Genomic DNA, 22,886 nt, shown 5'->3' on the forward strand with positions numbered 1-22,886 from the left:
TGAGTTTGAGTACCTGTGTTTGGGTTGTAGGCATTCCCAATGTTTGAGAAGACGTATCTGAAGACCAGATTAGATTCAGTGTTAAATGGTCCGATTGTTCCTGAGCCTGAAGCCAACAGAGAGGCTGAGAAAGCCACCTGTTTGACTGAGAGAGAGAGAGAAAGAGAGAGAGAAAGAGAGAGAGAATATGTGGTCACTGTACGACAGGTGAGACTGAGACAGAGATGCACTTCCTCCTGAAGTGCCAAACATTCAACGAAGTAAGGAACAAGTTGAACTCTGTAATCCCAGGTTTCAAGGATGTTGATGACCTCTCAAGACTGAGAGTACTCCTAGGAGAAGGAGACAAGGCACACCTTGCTGCCCAATATGTATACACATGCCACAACCTGAGGGACAGTGAATGACACACACACACACACACACACACACACACACACACACACACACACACACACACACACACACGTGTTGAAATGTAATTGTATCACTGTATATATACAGTATATATATCATTAATACTATGTAAACATTTGAAATGTATGTTAATGTTGTTAATTATTTTGTATTGTGATGCTTTGGCAACATTGTTTAATTTAACTTTCATGCCAATAAAGCCCCTTGAATTGAAATGAATGAATTGAATTGAATTGAGAGAGAGAGAGACTCTACTTCATGTGTCTTTCTTTTGTTTCTTTGTTTCTTTTTACATTTCATACTTGCGGTTTTGTAATAATATATTGTTGTAACATTTTTAATGAATGCATTTTTTTATCATCATATCACTATTGAATTGTATTATCCATGACGCTTTGGCAATATTGTTCATAGAGAGAGAGAGAGAGAGAGAGAGAGAGAGAGAGAGAAATTTTATTTATGTGAATTCATGCTTTAAAAATACGTACATATATTTAAAATTCAACCTATTGTTTAGATGTTTTACCTTCTCCGTCTCTCTTCAGAGCCTCCACCTGGTTTTCTGTGACAGTTGACCTGGCTTTCACAGTGATCAGCTCTGCTGCTTGTTCTGTGAACAAAGTGACATCATTACATATCTGACAGAAATAGAGTTTGATAGTTTCAAATATTTCATCATCACTATCTTCATCAAGTGAAGACATGTACCATGTAGAAATGTACCATGCCTATGGTACATTTATGTTTAAAAAATACATGTATAATATATTATAATATATTTGTCTGCTCAAACAGGGTTTTCTCCTTGCTTAAGATACACTATCATAAATCATTTTCACTATAAATTGTCAGAGCCACGATCTTGTCCACACATTACCTTGAAGTTGTTGCTTTAGCTTGTCCCCCTCGATCTTCTGCTTCTCCCCCTCGACCTTCTGCTTCTCCAGTTCAGTCTTCTGCTTCTCCAGTTCAGTCTTCTGCTTCTCCCCCTCGATCTTCTGTTTCTCCCCCTCGATCTTCTGCTTCTCCAGTTCAGTCTTCTGCTTCTCCCCCTCGATCTTCTGCTTCTCCCCCTCGATCTTCTGCTTCTCCAATTCAGTCTTCTGCTTCTCCACTTCAGTCTTCTGCTTCTCCAGTTCAGTCTTCTGTAACTCCAGCTTAGCGGTTTGTGCTTTATTAAATAATAAAATAAATGTATAGCTATTTATTGAACAATAAAAAAAAGAAAATTCCTGCACTACTTTCGTTTATTTCACAGCTAAGTAGAATACTCGATTCCGATTGGTCAATTTTGAAATTGCAGAGGTTGTTAAAGTGTTATTAAACTTGTGTTACAAGATAACACACAGCTGCTTAGCAACAAATAATGACCGTTGCAAAGGAGAATCAAGGGAGATAAGGAAAGAGCTTTAAAGACGGAGCGTTGGACGTCAGAGAAATCGACAGAAGATGGCAGACAGGAAGTACACACTAACAGGAACACGTTATGGGCTGCTCTGGCATTGTTTAAGGACTTGTTAGTGGACAATAAAATGTGAATGTACTCGCACAGTAACAGTTAACCCCGATCAGTGCTGCCATTCATCTTAAGATCAGACACTCCCCAGTTCCAGCCGTTGGCACGCAGTGGAACGGAGCATTTTTAATAAGCAATACGATACGTTTTAAGCAAGCGGCAAACTCTGGGGAAGAGCCGGGACGCCAATGCGGAAGTGCCTCAAACTGCAGTTCATCTAGTGGCCAGTAGGAGCAGTCTGCAGAATTGAGCAATTTCCATAGACCTCAATGTTAAAATGCCCAACTTTAGAGCAGAATTAAACATGTTTACATCGTGGTTCAAAAAACCATATTCTCTGTATAGTTAGATCCCCCCTTCATGAATATGGATTGGGGGGGTGAATTTTTTCTCAAGTCATCTGTTTAATTAATATTAAGCCTTAAAGCTTTTGCATAAATTAGGGCGTGGTCACTTTGATGGACATGTACATGCCTCACTGTCATATAACAGCAACTTGTCCACTCTGCTAGGGTACAACCATAGAGGCTACAACGTTAGTTAGTCATAGTACTGTGCTTGACCCTTTAGCTTTAGCCGTGTTCGTGGTGATTGTGCCTTTTAGGGAATATTGTTACAAATACCAGACAATTAAAATGTTGTGCTGTGCGCTTGAATGTACGAACAGAACTTCCAAGAAGTCTAAAATGATAATATTATTTTAATCCCGTTCGCAGGTGTTTGTGTGCTTGGTAGCTTAGCTTGTTACTTATTAGCCAGCTAAGGACGTAACCCTTTATACTATATACATTTTAGTTTATGATTCAGCCTTCGGTAAAACTTTTATAGTCTATGGCTATGACGCCCATAATGCTAAACGGGAGCAAATGTTAATAGGGGACCCAATTATCCCAGTGGTGGCCGCCGGAGCTAACGGAGCTGCAGGGGGCTAGCTCCAGCCGGCGTCCCGGAGCTAGCCCACTGCGGCTCCGTTAGGTCCGGGGCCGGGCGGTGGAGTCCGTCTTTTCTTAACGTGTGAATGACAAGCATTAAGAATAACAAAATATAGCTAATTCTCTTGCAGATTGTCTCATTTGATTATGAATGTAACGTTTATATAGGGGAACTACACTGTTAGCAGTAACTTGGTATGCATGTATTTCATGTTAGCTTAGCTTCTTAGCCTGAGCTAGCTCTGTTTACTTCCAGTTCGGAGGCAGCAGGTCCCGCCTCGGCTCCGCCTCTTTGCCCTTATTTGGGGAAGGCGGGATTAGACTCTGACGTCGCTGTCAAGCCGTTAGCGGCAGACTCCGCCTACTAAGGGCTTCTCGGCAACTCTGCAGAATCCTATGGGTGACGTCACGGACACTACGTCCATTTATATATACAGGCTATGGTTTTAAGTCGATACAATTATTCTGAAGTTAATATTGTGACTCAAGTCGTTGGAGGGATCAAAATCCCTCCGCTTCACATTGGGCTCCATGATCACCCATTCTTCTTTTTTATTAACGATCGCCTAGCTGCACATCGTCCCTTAATATTTCAGTTACTTGTTTGGTTACCATTTAAGCCATGTTAAGAGTATGACTCTGGATATGCAACTGTGGGTTATTCAGTTGCTACAGAGATTGTGATTTTATTGCCACCAGAAATACATTTTGAGTGACAAACTGGGTTTCATTGGGCATGTTGGACACATCAAGTCGACATTGTAGTAAGTCCAATAGCTTGGTTTATAACTCAACTACAGATAATCCCAACAGCCTCAGCTGTATGTTACTGCGGTGCTGATTAGCATATGATAGCAGCATGCTAACATGCCAAACTAGTCTTTTGATAACCTCCTTCCTTTAGAAGTGAATTGTGTGACATATAAGACAATCCATGGGATTGTCGGAGATGTTCTCTGCAACATCAGATTATTGTTGTTTTAAAATAAAAAGGTGAACAAGCATGTATCAATAGTTTTTCAGATTGAAAGTTGTTACATCTCCTAATACATGTATTCTGCAACGTAAAATAGTATAGTGAAACAACTTTATATACAAGAACGGTTTCCATATTTCCCCACCTTGCGCTAAAATAATGTGATACAGTAGCAATGTGAAGTAAATTCTGCAATGAAGACAATCTTTGACACTTTAAAGAATTTCATCTTCACTGCTTTCTTTAGCAACTGAAAACTTGTTCTAGTAAATTAGTATCATTACATCATTAAAAAATGTTTTGAAAACATTTACAAATGTATTATCTCCAATTTAACATATAACTATTCATCGTATATCTTGTTGCTGTAGCTTTAACGTGTCCATCTCATTCTTCTGTAACTCCAGTTCTCTCAGCTTAGCTGCCTGTGCTAAAAAGAAAGGTATACAAAAAGATTCTAAGGTAAAACCCATTCTTCACAAACAACAGCTCTGTAATTTGTGAACGAACAACAAATATTATATTTTAAAAAGTGGTTCCCATATGTCTTCCCTCCCCACCTTACACACTACAGTACCTTCGTTCTCTCTCTGAAGGTGCGTCATCTCCACCCTCTGTTCAGCCAAAGAGGCGCTCATCTCTCTCAGCACAGCGTGGATGTCTTGAGGACAGGTCTGTTGGTGCTCAGACACATTTGTTGGTTCTCCTCCCTGGTATTCAGCATGATGTGGAACAATGTCATTGTCAGACTGAAGCTGAGCCGTAGAGAGAGAGCAGATCAGCAGCAACAGAGGAAAACACATGGTCATCTCCATGCTCAAAGAGGCAGTCTGTTCAGACCTACTTTAGAGTCCCTGTGGTAATCCCAGCTTTATATAGTGTCTTCTCCTGATCAATCATTACTGAAAATATTGACCATAAACATGTGGAAAAAAAACTTTGAGCATGTTCTCAGGAAAACTACAGAAAAAACACAACACACCCCGGGCGCTGTGCGATAGCTGGTCTGCTCCTGGTACTAGGATGGGTTAAATGCAGAGAACAAATGTCACAACATAGCAAATTACCTCCAATTCAAGGACCCAACACAGTCTCATAAATGCACAAAAATGACCTTCTGATAAAAATATTGGAGCATCTGGAAAATATCTTTGAAAACACAGCACACAATAGTAAACAAGCTTTTACTTTTGACTCTTGATGGTGTGTGTGTGTGTGTGTGTGTGTGTGTGTGTGTGTGTGTGTGTGTGTGTGTGTGTGTGTCAAATACACACAATGTGTATATTTGTTTGTCTGTGTCCCTAATACACACCTGTTTGGGTGTGTGCGTCCATGCCTTTGTATGGGTGTGTGTGTGTGTGTGTGTGTGTGTGTGTGTGTGTGTGTGTGTGTGTGTGTGTGTGTGTGTGTGTGTGTGGGGGGGGGGGAAATCTGTGTTTCAATTACAATTTAAAAACTACAATATGAATAGACAAACATTAAAATCACCTAGTGGCAGTTAACAGTGTCAGTAAGTCAATGTAAACAACATAATTATCATCTGTACTTGTTTAAACCTTAATTACATAGTAAGATAAAGGGATCTCACTGAGGTTGTTCATTGTCTGAGATAAACAAGTACTTATCAGAAACCAAAAGTATGATTATAAAATACATGTCATTTTAGCGATAAAGAAATGTTTTCTCGTTGCTTCCTCAATAAATCCAGAAGGGTACGTTTAAAGGTTAGCTATCTTAACTTTAAAAAGCAAACACTTTTATAAATATTTATATAAAATAAAATATGGGATAAAATCCCCCCCAAAAAATATATGTGTTTTAATACACCTGATTTTAAGTGCATGTAGTTTTCAATGAATATGTGCTTTATTTCAATTGAATAATTTCCATATACAAAAGGATTTTAGAATTGTTAAACAAAAGAGGTGTGTCCTACTGAGCCAGTCCAAACAGAAAGTGGCTTTGGGTGACATGACATGGAAGCTATAGAAAATAAATGACGCTTTTCAAATAAAAAAACTGAACCACTTAGTACTTTGAGCAACGTATCAGGAAAACAACAATTAAAACACAGCACACAAACACAAATGATTTAGTTGTACCTGTATGATGGAGTTTAGGTCCCAAATGTTTGATCATTAGTTTATCACATTGTTAAAACATGTATTCACTGATATAGTTTGAGATACGGATTGAAGTAGATTACTGTTGTGAGTAGTGCTGTGTACCTGGACTCACATTCAGGTTCAGGTCCGGACTTATAAGTCCGGACTTGTGTCAAGTTGTGTGAGTAATTAAAGTGAACTTATTTTTAGCTAATTATCAATTGAAAATAAACTCATAATCAACTCAAATTCAAACTTGTCAGGTTTATTGTGCCCCCTTCCAACTTGTGTCTACACCATGTCTTTTCTAGAACTCTACATGTGTTACTAACTACACAACACAACTACATACATAGTGATGTACATACAAGACTCAATATGCAAGAGTACAAGTCTATGTGTTCTTGTTCAAGAACAACAGCATATTGACATTGTCTGGGTGAAGTGTTGCTCTTTCGGCAGACACTATATCACCATACATACAAAGGAGTTAGCTTAGCTACACTACCATATATGGCAACCAGCATCCCACGCTGTCAGTGTCCACTATGTCTAAGCCAGCTTCCCTTGACCTCACACAGATCTCGCGAGCAGTTGCGATATTTTGCGAGACTTCGTGAGTTCTTTAATGGCCGCCATATCAGAAGCCAAAACAATGTTTTTCGTCTTTTCTCAGCGCAAATTTCTCGATCTATGGAAGGTTTTAGATGGTTTAGAACAAAAAGGAGAATATACGTAAGTACCGGTTCCCGACGTTCCGGTTTAAACCGGACTTGAACCTAAACTTTTTACAAGTCCAGTACCGGTTCGGCGTACCGGTACTAGTTGTGAGAAGGAGCAGGCTCTACGGAAGCTCAGAGACAAAGAAAGAGAAAGACTTACAGTGATGGCAGACGTTTCTCTAACACAGCAAAACAATATGTAGGTTGAGCGACAGAGACATAGACTTATTTACAAGGTTAAAGAACAAATTAAATAACTGAAAGGTTCAACAAAGTACAATATACAGTATAAACACATTTAATGGCCAATGTGCATTTTCATTAACTCTAAAGGCCTTGATTTTTACCCCCCAAAAATGTTTATTATAACAATTACAATGCATTGGTGTGAAGGAAATCTTATTATTTTATGTTTTAATGAAACAATTACAAAAAATATAATGTGGATTATCGAATATTATAAAATGTTTATTAAAATCACCTCATGGCAGGTCTGTGAAAATAGGTCAATGTCAACAAAATAATGATCATCCACTTGTTCAAACATTAATGACAGTGAGATAAAGTGACCTCAATGAGGCTGTTCATTCGGTGATATGATAAAAGACTTACCAGAAACCAAATTAAGAAGACTATAAAATATATTTTCTCCCTTTGCTTCCTCAATAAATCCAGCATAGTTACAAAGTCTGACTTTTAAAGAACAACACAACGTTATAAAACATCTACAGGCAGGAAGTATCAGAATTATGTGCGCTTTATCAGATGTTTAACACAACATTATTTGTTCAAACTGATATTAACCACTCTCTCCCAAAACAAAACACAAGTGCTGAGTCAGAAAGTCAAAATATGACAAACTGCAAAGCTTCTCAGCTGAAAATGGATCAGAGTGACTGTGTTCACAGAGCCTGAGATCTCACCAACATCTGAGACAACTATTGGTGATTATTGTATCTCTCAGAAACAGATTAGACACATCTTTCTGGTTTTCTACTAACAGTATGAATTTTTTATTTTAATAATCAACTTTGTGTGTTTACAAATAGTATTGCAGTGATATGTCTATAGTATTTAAATGTAAGAGAACATGAAAAAACATGTAATATTTATAAATGGCTGTTACTGTGAAGCTTCTCAGTCAGCTTTCATTGACAGGAGAAAAACAATGAGACTTTAATTTGCTGCTACTGATACAGTCCTTTTGGATGTTGTGCAGCATCGTCAATAAAAAAGCAAAGCTGTAATACAAAAAGAAATAGATCATATAGCGGAAGAAAATGAGTTTCCCTTTCACATGGTGAAAAGCAGATGACCACTGAAAGTGCAATGGTGATTTTCATTGTCATGCATTTGATTGTTTTGCCGCAAACGCAAAAACACAACATCTCCGACCTCTAGAAGCAGCGTGGCACCATTAGAAGATGACCCAGCACCTGACGGCTGATGTTCATATGCAGCACAAACGTTCTCTCCATTCTTGATCAACACAGCACCTGAACCATGTGAAGGATGACCGAGATCATATACGTAGAACTCAAAGTGGTAGGCTCCTCTCACCGGTGCAATGAAAAAACCTGTGGGACATTTCTTGTCAGTGAAGGTAACTTGAGATTTTTATTGATCATGTATTTGAATTCAGCAAAGCCTAAAACCTGCTACTATTTTTAAATTGTATACGTTTGAGTACCTGTGTTTGGGTTGTAGACATTCCCAATGTTTGAGAAGACGTTTCTGAAGACCAGATTAGTGTGAGTGTTAAATGGTCCGATAGTTCCTGAGCCTGAAGCCAACAGAGAGGCTGAGAAAGCCACCTGTTTGACTGAGAGATTTGATTTACCTACTGTGAATTCAAGTTTTTAAATGTGCACATATTTGTGAATAAGCCTGTTCAAAACTTAATTAAATAATTTAGATCTATGTTTTACCTTCTTCGTCTCTCTTCAGAGCCTGCACCTGGTTTTCTGTGACAGTTGACCTGGCTTTCACAGTGATCAGCTCTGCTGCTTGTTCTGTGAACAAAGTGACATCATTACATATCTGACAGAAATAGAGTTTGATAGTTTCAAGTATTTCATCATCACTGTCTTCATCAGATTAGCTTTGACCATGGAACATTTTCTTTAATACATATAATATATTATTAGATATTTTTGATAAATATTTATTCTAATATATTCTGTCTGCTAAAAGAGGGTTTTTTCTTTGCTTAAGATAAAATATTAATAATTTTCAGAACAAATTGTCAGAGCCATGATGTTCTCCACAATACCTTGAAGTTGTTGCTTCAGCTTGTCCACCTCAGTCTTCTGTGACTCCAGGTTTGCAAGTTTAGCTGCTTGTGCTTGAACAAAATATAAAACAGTACGTCACATGCATGAATTTGATTGTATTATTTGTCATTGCTCAACATTATCAGGGCTACATCTTGACACATTACCTTGAAGCTCTTGTCTTAGCCTCTCCACCTCAGTCTTCTGTAACTCCAGTTCTTTCAGCTTTGTGGTTTGAGCTTGAATTTATTGAACGATAAAAAAAAATGTGTTCCGGCAATACTTTGTGTTTTACAGTTAGTTGTTAAGTTCTTATTTTAGCCATTTTAACAGCATGACTCTAGATTTGAAAATGTGCAATATTCAGTTGCTACAGACATTGTGATTTTACTGCCGCCAAAAACACATTCAGTTAAGTTGCTTGTTGAGGTGCTGATTAGCCAACCCAGTCTCACAAAAAAAGTGTAATAACTACGTTGGTCCACAACTTAGGACGTAGTATTTCTACAAAAACGTCTCTGAAATTGTAAGATCCCTACTTTTTTTTTCACCATTCATTTCCAATGGCTGCCGTCTATGTCACGTGATCTTCAAATTTCTCCCATCAGAAAAAAAAACATGGCCGACCTTCGTTTTATTCTCGGTGGAAAATGCCTATTTTAAGGTTAGTTAAAATGCGTAAATGCGTTTTGATGTCCTTTGATGTGAGAAATATGAGTTGTTATTTCATATTATGTGTGCAGTGGATGTACATGATCTTTAGTTTGCTAGTTATTACGAAGATTACTTACTAGGAAATTGTGTCCATACAACGTTTTCATTGTTACCAAGGTGGTTGCTAGGGACGCTGCTATCGATATTATTTCTGTTATGTTGTGTAACTGTTTAATGGTGTTATCTTTATTGCTACCCCCTTCCCCGTCAATTCATAGTGTTGGTCAACAGCGCAACGTATTAGTTTAACAAAATCCGCATCTAAAATATGGCATAGATACGTTATTTTCCCCTGGGTAATTCTCCAACCCACTCTCACATCTCACATCTCACATCACATCGTCATGTGAGGACGGGCAGGAGCTGGTGGAACCCCTGGCGGGTCAGGCGTAGACGAGACCCTGGACGGAACCTGGGCTGGTGTCAGAGGGACCCACAACGGAGCAAGGGCTGGTGTCGATGGGATCTCTAGCTGAGATGACAAAAATTGAGAACAAAAAGAAAGCGCTCACGTAGTGAGGAACACAACTTTACAGAGCACAAAGAGAGCATAGGCCTGACCATAGCAAGAGACAAGACGAACGGACACTAAACACTGGGAGACAGGGGAATTTAAACACATGACAACAAGACACAGGTGAAAACAATCAGGGGCGGGGGTGGTGATGATGAGCACAGGAGACACACAAGGGGTACAGGTGAACACAATTAGACACACCAGGGAAACTAACAACAGGGAGGAAAACACAAGGAGAAGGACCAGACAATATACAAGGACGAAAAAACATGACAGGGAGAACAGAGCAGCAAAAACCCATTACCAGACACACCAAACTAAAACCGTGACATGACATAAGAATCGTGACAACTGATGTTTTTTAGTGGATGAGTAATGCAGATATCACTGTGTAATCATTTCACAGTGGGGGAATATATATCCGGTTTTATTATGAAAACTTTGAGACCGGAAAAACTGTTTTCACCCACGCTAACTTTACATGGAAGCTGCATACACGTTCTCCTGGCGAGACCTCAAATCATCTTCGTAAAATCTATCAAACTATAGATCCTACACATCGACTGGACGTGGATTATAAGAGTACAATATACACTTCTCGCCAGAAATCGAATCAAAAAGCATTTTACTGGCCAAACTATTCCAAAATTTAGGATTTTCCAGAGAGGGTTATTTGTGAATAAACGTCCCTCCGGAGCGTTTGCAATGAACGGGGGGGAGCATGTTGTTTCTTACACGACCACTAGAGGTTCTCTAGTGGTCGTGTAAGAAACAACATACACTTTTAAACGTGTCTCTGGGTCGTAATAAGGGCATGAACAATCGGCCTACAGTATATGGTCGTTTTTTGTAGGAGGACAGGCTGGGTTGGACTGTAAGTGTAAGTGTAAGTGTGAGCCTTACACTTACACTGTAAGGATTAGTAACATGTATAGTGTTTATGTGATGACATTTGGAGATGTTTAAACGCAATGAGAAAATGTGTTAGCATTCGCGCTAGCATTAGCATACACGGTAGCGTTAGCATACATGCTAACGCAAGCCATAGCCTGTATATGGTTGTTGCACAGCAAGTGGCGGTTCTACGGGGTGGCACGGGGTGGCAGCTGCCACCTCAGAAAAATGCCTTGCCACCCCAGCTGCCACCCCATTTGGCAGCTTTGTTTTGAAAGAAAAGTTGTGGCTCATCGGACATTTATGAGAGAAAATCTCTAATGTCCGAGTGCAAGTGAATGCAGCACAAGACGCGAGCCTTGTAACTCCTCCCCCCCCCCCTGGCGCGAGCTTGGAAATATGATTGGCGGCGATCTCATTTGAACGGGAGGACAGCGCAAAACGAGAAGCATTTCGGATACAAGTCGACAGAAGGAATGAGGTATTTGCGGTCAGGGTATGGCTGGGGTAGGCTACAGCCGTACTAATAAATGGCTTAGCCCCACCATGAAAAATGATGTTAAAGTAAGCAAAATAAAGTCTGCCAACTCGCGCGGAGTAAATTGCACAGACAGCAGTTAGTAAGATTGATTTCAGTAGCCACTTGTCTGGAAATACCGAAGATTAGAAACGGTTTTGAAAACTTTTGTCACGTAGTGATCGTCTTCTTAATAGAACATCTTTGATAATGTCTTCTGGCCAATCAGAATCACGATAACGGCGTGGTGTTGTTGCAGGAAGTCCCGACGGAGAATACTTTTGCTGTAGTACATCTCGATATACATCGGTACAACTATAAGACCCTACGGTTTGATGATTGATGGGTGTGTGGACTGTCTTTCATTTTGACACACAGAACAATGGGGGCTATCCACCCTTATCCACAATGTAAAGTAATTCACACAGCCTCTTCCCTCTTCTCTATGTGAGGAGCAGCAGGTTCAGCTTTCAGAACAAAGTAACAAAAAACTAAAATTACATTCATTTTATTAAATACCCTGTGTAGTAATATATATTTCTTTATTTTTCTTCTTAAGAGAGCACCAGAATGTGTATTTGATGTTAGTATTTAAAAAAATCTCCTGGGGGAGAATCCCCCCAGACCCCCCTGCAGGGGTTGGGTTTTCAACTCTTTGACCTGTGGGGAAATTGCAGGATTGGCTCCAGGTCGCCCTTTTTATTTACTACAAGACAAATGTGCCTTTTTATTTCATACAGTTCAATTTGGATTGAGACAGGGAAATAATATAAACCTCACGCGTGGCGTTTCACTGTCAAGGGGAGCGTGTATGTTATTACATTGCAAATACTGACTTGAGCCCCACCACTGTATGGGTTAGCCCTACCATAGATTACCCAACACAAATACTCTGGCGCCGCAACTGCTTGCGGTCTACTATGACAAAGAAGAGCCTGTCAAGTTTGACTGTACTCAGCATTGAATCAAAACGCACCATAGCTTTAAATTTGTGTGGCGTTTTGCTGATCAAGATGGTAATCGCCACATTCAGCTGTTATAGGCATGCCAACTTGATGCTCTGCTCACGGATGAGTCGATGAGAATAATAAACTGTTAAGATGATGACCTTACATGTGTAAATATATGTTTCGTCTTTGTGGGGGTCTGCCCCCAAAAAACAGTTTCAAGTCCTGAGAAAGTCAAATAAGACGGTGTGTAAAACTTCACTGCCCAGCCAAAAAAAAGTAACCACTTTGATTTAACTAGGCCAGTAGGTACGGGCATTCCACTGGATAATAACTGCAGCGATGTATGTTTTAGCTGAATACACCGTTTTTTTTAACCCTAACTGATGCAGTTAGTCATTTCTTTAATGTTTGTTCTTTCTGATGTAAAGTCAAGGTTGTAACTGTTTGCAATGAAGTTGTGGGGCGCTGAACTGTTCCTTTGATTCTTTTGAATTATGATAGTAATTACTGGTCTTTCAAATTTGAAGGAGGGTGAGCAAGCATCTTGAGGAACGTTCATCATTAACAAAAAATATAGTTTATTTAATAATAACACTGAAGATGTGAATCATAACAGTGATTGACAGCTGATAGGAATAATATGATTGTTAATATTATCATATTCATAAAGACACACATTGATGAGACAGTTAATTAATGTATTTATTGCAGCAGTCTGCATATTTGGTACCCCTGCTGGTCTAAGAGTTAAACCAACTCATTCAGTTAAAATTCATTAAATTACGTGTGCCACCTTATATATTTATATTTAAGGCTTTACTGATGTGCCACAATATCTCACCTAATGTTATTGAGTTAAAATATCAATATTGTGGCTTTCCAAGTCAACATTGATTGATATGACTGCGATTAAATCAGAATATACTTCTGCCAGGGGATGCCACCCCTCAAATTCTCCTGCCACCCTCTTGCCACCCCATGAATATGTGTCTAGATCCGCCCCTGCAGCTAGCGTTAGCTATATTTACCTTGTTTACACTTAGCGGTCCTATGTGTTAATCTGTGTATGTTACCCTTGCATGTATGAAATCAATAAGTGCCTTGTAACTTATTTTTTTATAGTTTCACTCCGTTTGAATGTCAGTGGACTGCAAATAAGTCAATAAAGGAGCACGGCTGCTCATTCCCTGCTCTCAACAGAGTTTGGCTTGTTGCTTAATCTATGTTCACACTGAGACAGTACAACACATAGAGAAAACAGTACACCTAGTGTTTAAGTACATACAAGAAGGTCAAACAGTATGATCACAAATACATAAACTCAGTTAAAAATCTGTTTTTATAAAGAACAGGCTGCATGTGTTCTCAGCCTTGGAGAAACTTGACATGTTTTGGTACATGTGTCTGAACCTCTCTTTAGTGGTTAAATAAAACAGATATTTCAACGTGTGCTTACTTTGTTCATGTACTGTTGAGGTTAATTTCAGTAGGTGAGTGCTATAATGTATTTACAAAGTGTGAAGAGGAGGCAACTTTACAATAGGGAACCTGTTCAGGTCAATTAGAGTCAAACTACTAGCGTATTGGTTATGAACAAGAGTTCACTTTAAAATAGGGAACATATTCTTAGATATAAATACACTTATAGTTTCATGTCTTTTAGTTTTTACACCAAAACTCATGTACAACAACTTCCTTACAATAAATAAGCACCAATTAGAGGGTTATTGAGGAAAAACTCTCAACTAATGGCTTATTACTTGTAGAATATGGTCATGTAGAATAAGGCATTAATAAGTGTTTTATAATGACTACTAAAGAGCCAATATACTGCTAATATCAGTGGTGTAGTCTACGTGATACGCTGGTATACGCCGTATACCCACTAGAAAATGCCAGTGATTTCCGTATGCCCTCTTAAAAATGAGCGATGATACGTAACAACATCATTTTGTATTTTCGCTTTCACGCTTTCGCCCCCTTCTGTGTTAATACTTTTGGACGTCTGGGGCTTCCGTCGCCTTTGGCCTGTTGCTAAGCAACAGCAACACACTTTGTTCGGCTCTGACAAACCCCACGTTTCTCTAACGTTATCAGAATTTGATCCTTCCATCATTCAAGTTCGCGGAGCGCTAAACAGGAAGCAAACATGAAACGAAAACAGACGAAAATATTTTAATGTTTTCCGAAGTTTTCCCCTATTACCACTACAGAAGAAGAGCCAGGTCAGGCGGCTGTCCTAAAGGTGACAGAGAACGAGCCCGGCGCTACCGCAAATTTACCCGGTAAGTGGAATTAGCATGGTTATCATTAACGTAACAGTAGCTGGAATGTAAGAACAGGCATCCTTGGTTAGAGTGGAGGGACAGAAAGTTAGGTAAATGTCAGCACACATGCAAAGGAAAGCTGATCTAAACAACAGAAATTCATAAAGTCAATGACTATGCAAATGAGAGTTAATTCATGGTCATGTTAAAAGTGCATTTAAAACATTTGCACCATTATATTACTATATGTTAGTTATCAGTAGTTGTCAAATAATTAGCTATTGAAAAAGTGGAACATTTTTCTCCTTTTATCTGCTTTTCATGCATTTGTTATTCATGATGTAAATATTGTAAGCAGTTTATTAAATACTTTTGAGTAAATCTTGGCTCTTTTCTGCAGATATTATTGGTAAAAACTTGTATTATGCTAATTAGTCATGGTTTTGTTTATTTCCAGGTTGTGCTCTTTGCAGCGCTACAAAATCAACAGGTGTCCTCACAGAACAACGAGTGTCTATGTCTGAGGAGTGGGTGCACTTTAAGATCCAGTCCTCAGATTCAAGCAGATCAACATCTCTGGCCTCTTTGAGAAACAAGATTAGACGACATGAGACATCCAGAGCACACAAAATAGCCCAGGAGCTCACGGAGAAGGGTGGACAGGATTTAGTTGGAAATTTGGTGAGAGCTGTGTCAGAGACAGTGTTTGCAGTAGGCCATATTGAGATTTTGATAAAAATGTCGATTAATTGTTCAACCCTAGAAGATAAGTGGGCTTTTTCCATCATTGTTCTTTCTTTTATTTTTTTATTGTTAATGTCTCTGGCAGTTAAAAGTCACATAAAAATGCTTATAATACATTGACATGTTGATAACACATAACCAGTCTCAAGACTAGTCTATGCATTAGTAAGTGTGATGGTGTTCATGAGGTGTTGCTTCGAGACAGGATGAATACAATTATTACAGTATACCCACTACAAAAAAGTAGACTACACCACTGGCTAATATGCATGTTAATGAACCACTAGTTGATGGTTAATTTGTGTACCTTAATATAAAGTGTTACCATCATAGCAATAACTGTAGCAAAGAAAACATATTTTACTCAACTGGAGAGACAGAACAAAATGATCTATTAACCATTGGCTCAATCGTCAAACTTGAACAGATCATGCAGACCTGGAAAAACTCTCTTCAACACAAAATGACAATACAACCTGGTCTCCTTTCATGCTCTACATTCAGAGCAGATTCCTCTTCACACACGTTTGACCGGACACTTCACAACAATGGATCACCTCAGAGTAAACATTAGCACAATACTCTCTCTTCTGCATGTCCCTTCCTCTCCCTTTCTCCTTGTTGTCTTGATATTTTTGTTTCTTTTTATATATATGTTTATGTATTTATTGTCTTTATCAATTGATTTTGTTGGTGGTAAATACTTTTTTTGTTTTGTAAATATGTTTGTCTGCATTGTGAGAAATGATAGAAAGTAGTTTTTTTAAAAGAGGAAGGAACGCATTGTGTGCTGTTTTGTTTTTGTATTATTACTGTGTTTATTAAATAAAATGGTAACACATTCATTATTATATATATATATTTATATGTGAACATTGGGGTTTCTGTTGTTCCATAAAAACAATAATATGTATTTAGATATATTTAAGACACTTCTATTTATTATTGGTTTTATTATTTATTATTATTTCGAAAAATAACATGTCCTTTTATTTTCAAACCATCATTGTGAAGACAATTCCTGAAGGAGTATTGCAGTGATTTGTTTGTGCTTTTATTCAAATGTATGAGAACATGAAAACAATGTATTTAACTTTGTTTAGATGCCTGCTGCCTTGAAACCTCGTCGTTCATGTTTCATGTACAGGACAAACTCTGTCAATGAGGCTTTAATTTGCTGGTGCTGATGCAGTTCTTGTGTATGTTGAGATGCTTAAAACAGATAGAGCGAAGCTATATGTAAGATGGATTTGAAGCAACAAACGTAATTCCCCCTCTCACATTAAGAGCACTCAGTTATTCACATTTCTATAAAACGTAAAAAGTAAAAACACACAAAAAGATCTGACAGGAAAAGTAAAGTTGTTTTGATGAATGCTGAGCTCTAACCTACATGTAGGTAGATTCTCCTTGTCATCTTCATCGGGGCAAAAAAAAAAGGATTTATCTTGAGTATTTCTCGAAATTCATGAAAAAAACACAAAATTCTCATGAATTATTGCACCTCCTTTATTTTATGTTGAAAATCTGGTACAAGTTTTCTGTTCCTGTTTATCACTGTGTATTTCATGCAAATCCCTCAACAAAACTGAACAAAAAATGCACCCATATGTTTGATTAAAAAGTGTATTGTACAGTGTTGTTATCAGCTTTCATATAAAGGAAAAACTAACTGCACTTTTTTCAACAAGTACTGACACAACAAAAAAAACGGGTCTTTGTTCACATGGTGAAAAGTAGATGACCACTAAAGGTGCTATGATGATTTTCATCGTCATATATCTTGGAGTTTTGCCACAAACGCAAAAACACAACATCTCCGACCTCTAGAAGCAGCGTGGCACCATTAGAAGATTTTGCCCAACCTGAAGGCTGATGTTGATATGCAATACAAACTCTCTCTCCGTTCTTGAACAACACAGCACCTGAAGGATGTGAAGGATCACCGGGACCATGTACGTAGAACTCAAAGTGGTAGGCTCCTCTCACCGGTGCAATGAAAAAACCTGTGGGACATTTTTTTGTCAGTGAAGGTAACTATCGATTTGTTTGCTGATCATGTATTTTATTCAGCATTGCCGAAAACCTAAAACTAATTTTAAATGATTGAGTTTGAGTACCTGTGTTTGGGTTGTAGGCATTCCCAATGTTTGAGAAGACGTATCTGAAGACCAGATTAGTCTCAGTGTTAAATGGTCCGATAGTTGTTGAGTCTGAAGCCGACAGAGAGGCTGAGAAAGCCACCTGTTTGACTGAGAGAGAGAGAGAGAGAGAGAGAGAGACTCTACTTCATGTGTCTTTCTTTTGTTTCTTTGTTTCTTTTTACATTTCATACTTGCGGTTTTCGTAATAATATATTGTTGTAAAATGTTTAATGAACGCATTTAAAAAAAAAAGTTATTTCCCTACTGTGAATTCATGCTTGAAAAATACGTGCATTACAAATTCAACCTATTGTTTAGATGTTTTACCTTCTCCGTCTCTCTTCAGAGCCTCCACCTGGTTTTCTGTGACAGTTGACCTGGCTTTCACAGTGATCAGCTCTGCTGCTTGTTCTGTTAACAAAGTGACATCATTACATATTTGTGTCTGACAGAAATAGAGTTTGATAGTTTCAAGTATTTCATCATCACTGTCTTCATCAGATTGGCTTTGACCATGGAACATTTTCTTTAATACATATAATATATTATTAGATATTTTTGATAAATATTTATTCTAATATATTCTGTCTGCTAAAACAGGGTTTTTTCTTTGCTTAAGATAAAATATAAATAATGTTTTCATCATCACTGTCTTCATCAAGTGTAGAAATGTACCATGCCTATGGCACATTTATGTTTAAAAAATACATACCTTTGTCTGCTCAAACAGGGTTTTCTCCTTGCTTAAGATACACTATCATAAATAATTGTCACTATAAATTGTCCGAGCCACGATCTTGTCCACACATTACCTTGAAGTTGTTGCTTTAGCTTGTCCCCCTCGATCTTCTGCTTCTCCCCCTCGATCTTCTGCTTCTCCAGTTCAGTCTTCTGCTTCTCCGCCTCGATCTTCTGCTTCTCCCCCTCGATCTTCTGCTTCTCCACTTCAGTCTTCTGCTTCTCCAGTTCAGTCTTCTGCTTCTCCCCCTCGATGTTCTGCTTCTCCAGTTCAGTCTTCTGCTTCTCCACTTCAGTCTTCTGTAACTCCAGCTTAGTGGTTTGTGCTTTATTAAATAATAAAATAAATGTATAGCTATTTATTGAACAATAAAAAAAAGAAGATTCCTGCACTACTTTCGTTTATTTCACAGCTAAGTAGAATACTCGATTCTGATTGGTCAATTTTGAAATTGCAGAGGTTGTTAATACAAGATAACACACAGCTGCTTAGCAACAAATAATGACTGCTGCAAAGGAGAATCAAGGGAGATAAGGAAAGAGCTTTAAAGACGGAGCGTTGGACGTCAGAGAAATCGAGAGAAGATGGCAGACAGGAAGTACACACTAACAGGAACACGTTATGGGCTGCTCTGGCATTGTTTAAGGACTTGTTAGTGGACAATAAAATGTGAATGTACTCGCACAGTAACAGTTAACCCCGATCAGTGCTGCCATTCATCTTAAGTTCAGACACTCCCCAGTTCCAGTACGCAGTGGAACGGAGCATACAAGCAATACGATACGTTTTAAGTCGATACAATTATTCTGAAATTAATATTGTGACTCAAGTTGTTGGTTTGGGGGGATCAAAATCCCTCCGCTTCACATTGGGCTCCATGATCACCCAGTGTTCTTTTTTCATTAGCGATCGCCTCGCTGCACATTGTTTAGTTACTATTTAAGCCATGTTAACAGTGTGACTCTGGATAAGCAAATGTGGGTTATTCAGTTGCTATAGACAGTGTGATTTTACTGCAGAGGTCGCGTTAACCGAACATTCTTAGTCTATGACGCATTATTTTTTGAAATGACGGAAAAATCTGAAAGCAGTCCGTCATTTTGACAGATTAGAACAAACTCGGAACAGCGCCAAAGTTTCCCCGCAGCGAGGCTCCGGTGTTATGCCGTGTTATAAATGCCCGCCAAAAAGGAATGTTTCCAAACCTAAATGTGCCGTAAAAATAACTGAAATATTTAGTTTTGGCTTCACGCTGTGCGCGCTCCCGCGAGTTGCAGTGGGCATGCATAACACGGCGCTAACAGTTACAATGACGAGCAGCGAAAAAGTGTAGCGCAACCTCAACCAGAAATACATTTTGAGTGACAAACTGGGTTTCATTGGGCATGTTGGACACATCAAGTCGACATTGTAGTAAGTCCAATAGCTTGGTTTATAACTCAACTACAGATGCTCCCAACAGCCTCAGCTGTATGTTACTGCGGTGCTGATTAGTATATGATAGCAGCATGCTAACATGCCCAACTAGTCTTTTGATAACCTCCTTCCTTTAGAAGTGAATTGTGTGACATATAAGACAATCCATGGATTGTCGGAGATGTTCTCTGCAACATCAGATTATTGTTGTTTTAAAATGAAAAGGTGAACAAGCATGTATCAATAGTTTTTCAGACTGAAAGTTGTTACATCTCCTAATACATGTATTCTGCAACGTAAAATAGTATAGTGAAACAACTTTATATACAAGAACGGTTTCCATATTTCCCCACCTTGCGCTAAAATAATGTGATACAGTAGCAATGTGAAATTAATTCTGCAATGAAGACAATCTTTGACAGTTTAAAGAATTTCATCTTCACTGCTTTCTTTAGCAACTGAAAACTTGTTCTAGTAAATTAGTAAGATGTCATTACATCTTTAAAAAATGTTTTGAAAACATTTACAAATGTATTGTCTCCAATTTAACATATAACTATTCATCGTATATCTTGTTGCTGTAGCTTTAACGTGTCCATCTCAGTCTTCTGTAACTCCAGTTCTCTCAGCTTAGCTGCCTGTGCTAAAAAGAAAGGTATACAAAAAGATTCTAAGGTAAAACTCATTCTTCACAAACAACAGCTCTGTAATTTGTGAATGAACAACAAATATTATATTTTAAAAAGTGGTTCCCATATGTCTTCCCTCCCCACCTTACACACTACAGTACCTTCGTTCTCTCTCTGAAGGTGCCTCATCTCCACCCTCTGTTCAGCCAAAGAGGCGCTCATCTCTCTCAGCACAGCGTGGATGTCTTGAGGACAGGTCTGTTGGTGCTCAGACACATTTGTTGGTTCTCCTCCCTGGGATTCAGCATGATGTGGAACAATGTCATTGTCAGACTGAAGCTGAGCCGTAGAGAGAGAGCAGATCAGCAGCAACAGAGGAAAACACATGGTCATCTCCATGCTCAAAGAGGCAGTCTGCTCAGACCTACTTTAGAGTCTCTGTGGTAATCCCAGCTTTATATAGTGTCTTCTCCTGATCAATCATTACTGAAAATATTGACCATAAACATGTGGAAAAAAACCTTTGAGCATGTTCTCAGGAAAACTACAGAAATAACACAACACACCCGGGCGCTGTGCGATAGCTGGTCTGCTCCTGGTACTAGGATGGGTTAAATGCAGAGAAGAAATATCACAACATAGCAAATTACCTCCAATTCAAGGACCCAACGCAGTCTCATAAATGCACAAAAATGACCTTCTGATAAAATATTGGAGCATCTGGAAAATATCTTTGAAAACACAGCACAAAATAGTAAACAAGCTTTTACTTTTGACTCTTGATGGTGTGTGTGTGTGTGTGTGTGTGTGTGTGTGTGTGTGTGTGTGTGTGTGTGTGTGTGTGTGTGTGTGTGTGTGTGTGTGTGTGTGTGTGTGTGTGTGTGTGTGTGTGTGTGTGTTGAAGGATTATTTGAATTATTTGAAGGATTAAAGTAACGTGGTATGGCAGGAAAGTTAAATCTGGTATATTCATTTTAATGTCACCTTATATATATTCATGTGTGTTAAATTAGAAGGGACAAAGTATCTTTTCCCTCCCCCAATATATTGAGGTGAAGTCCTTGTGTTTAGAGAGAGATGGGAGCATGGGACACCCTTATTTGGAGATAGTGCCAAGACGCTGGAATGTTTCCCTCGTAAAAGAAGGGTGTGCGTTACACATGCTTGGAGCAAATGTGTGTGTGTTTTCATTGCAGTAAATATATGTGCTACATGATTACTGGTCAACTATACCTCTGTTCTTATTCTTTCATGTGTGGGTACTAAATGGCTACAAACATTGTGGAGAAATTAGCTTAAACATCTTTTATTACTCTATATGAAATGGAAGCAGTTTTTTATGACAGGGACGAGAGAGTTGGGGGAGGGGACACATTCCGAAGAGTTTCAGCATGTCAATTATCAGGGAAATCGACTTGTTTTCAATAGATGTGTGTGGTTAGTTACTTTGTATTAATAATAACAGTATGTGTAAAGGAAGCTGGAAATATGCAATGTGAAACCTTTTATTTGAAGTAAAGATGTGAACAATAGCTCAAACAAATGGAAGGGCTGTAGGACAAATGAGTGTGTTCTCTGTATTAGGCCTGTGTGAAGTTTGACTATTTGAAAAGCATCTCTAATACTGCTTAAGAGCATAGGTAGTGTGTTCCTCGTTATTATTGATATGAAAGTAATTAACATGTATTACGTATATTTAGCCAACTATAACAACTATATCTTAAAACATACTTTTAACTTGTGTGTGGCAGCCTGAGGCGGGAAGATGGACACAGGGACAAAGGGCCATAAAGGGGATGTGTGTGTGCTGGCTACAAGATGTGAAATAAGATAGGGAAAACTTGTTGTTTAGAGCAGGTTCGTACCAGACACCAAAAGGTGGCTGGTCTTCGTCAAACTGAATGAGACTTTTTGTTTCCGGGTTTCTTCTGCTGTGTCGCACTGATTGGGTACGACAGGCCATGTGTTGGTCTCTGCCAATAAGATGACCTCGGGGGGAAAGCCCGCACACACCTCCTCCTGTGTTTTAGTATGAAACACTGTGTTTTCCAGGGGTTCGACCTCTTTTTCTTCAGGCTGACCAGGAGAGTAGGACAGGAGAAAGAGCAGGAAGTACTTCCTTTGTGTTTGTATTTGTATTTGTATTTGTATTTGTATTTGTATTTGTATTGTTACTCTTTATCATTAAAGCAAGATTATTGTTTAACTTGTATTCTGGTGTTTCTTAATCCCTTCCTTTTTACAAATTCACCCAGCTTATCAAACGACACGCGGAGACGAGGTTGGTTTTGAACATCCTCCAAATCTCCAACAGTGTGTGTGTGTGTGTGTGTGTGTGTGTGTGTCAAATACACACAATGTGTATATTTGTTTGTCTGTGTCCCTAATACACACCTGTTTGGGTGTGTGCGTCC

The 22,886-nt window shown here is 38.6% G+C and overlaps 3 protein-coding genes across 8 annotated transcripts in view; all 3 read right to left on the reverse strand.

Annotated features, from left to right (window-relative positions):
- The window catches only part of LOC307036631 (uncharacterized protein), a 32,611-nt gene extending 27,864 nt beyond the window's left edge, over positions 1-4,747 (reverse strand). The window contains exons 1-5 of one of the 5 annotated variants that reach the window (XM_079677118.1): positions 4,419-4,698; positions 4,200-4,271; positions 1,295-1,588; positions 944-1,027; positions 14-145 (exon numbers count right to left, since the gene is read on the reverse strand). In XM_079677118.1, coding sequence (XP_079533244.1) covers positions 14-145; positions 944-1,027; positions 1,295-1,588; positions 4,200-4,271; positions 4,419-4,656 — 820 coding nt within the window. In that variant the 5' untranslated portion in view covers positions 4,657-4,698. Of the gene's footprint in view, positions 1-13; positions 146-943; positions 1,028-1,294; positions 1,589-4,199; positions 4,272-4,418 lie in introns of all 5 variants that reach the window. The other 4 variants (XM_079677115.1, XM_079677116.1, XM_079677119.1 and 1 more) reach the window with 4 other exon arrangements.
- Positions 4,748-7,026: 2,279 nt separating this feature from the next.
- On the reverse strand, positions 7,027-11,949 carry LOC307034956 (complement C1q tumor necrosis factor-related protein 3-like; the record flags this gene model as incomplete). The annotated part of the gene is made up of 7 exons (XM_079673878.1): positions 7,027-8,245; positions 8,359-8,490; positions 8,597-8,680; positions 8,941-9,012; positions 9,109-9,180; positions 10,068-10,127; positions 11,913-11,949. 7 exons carry the CDS (start codon positions 11,947-11,949, stop codon positions 7,962-7,964), a joined length of 741 nt encoding a protein of 246 aa, XP_079530004.1. The 3' UTR covers positions 7,027-7,961.
- Positions 11,950-17,037: 5,088 nt separating this feature from the next.
- Positions 17,038-20,942, reverse strand: LOC307036632 (uncharacterized protein). 2 transcript variants are annotated; one of them, XM_079677121.1, is made up of 6 exons: positions 20,634-20,942; positions 18,634-18,752; positions 18,501-18,591; positions 18,016-18,099; positions 17,665-17,796; positions 17,038-17,550 (listed from the first exon to the last, which is right to left on the reverse strand). In XM_079677121.1, exons 1-6 carry the CDS (start codon positions 20,869-20,871, stop codon positions 17,267-17,269), a joined length of 948 nt encoding a protein of 315 aa, XP_079533247.1. In that variant the 5' UTR covers positions 20,872-20,942; the 3' UTR covers positions 17,038-17,266. The 2 variants fall into 2 exon arrangements, with proteins under 2 accessions (XP_079533247.1, XP_079533246.1); XM_079677120.1 differs by having other exon boundaries at positions 18,501-18,752; positions 20,634-20,938.
- Positions 20,943-22,886: the final 1,944 nt, after the last annotated feature.

Source organism: Notothenia rossii (assembly GCF_949606895.1).
Source record: "Notothenia rossii genome assembly, chromosome: 4".
Taxonomy (NCBI): domain Eukaryota; kingdom Metazoa; phylum Chordata; class Actinopteri; order Perciformes; family Nototheniidae; genus Notothenia; species Notothenia rossii.

Bases quoted from the DNA above. Each gene is read 5' to 3' on its own strand.
- LOC307036632 (XM_079677120.1), bottom strand. From the start codon at position 20,871: ATGGAGATGACCATGTGTTTTCCTCTGTTGCTGCTGATCTGCTCTCTC. The intron at 17,797-18,015 runs GTAAAACATCTA...TCTCTCTCTCAG, and splicing joins TCTGAAGAGAGACGGAGAAG to TCAAACAGGTGGCTTTCTCA. The intron at 17,551-17,664 runs GTACTCAAACTC...AATGTCCCACAG, and splicing joins TGCCTACAACCCAAACACAG to GTTTTTTCATTGCACCGGTG.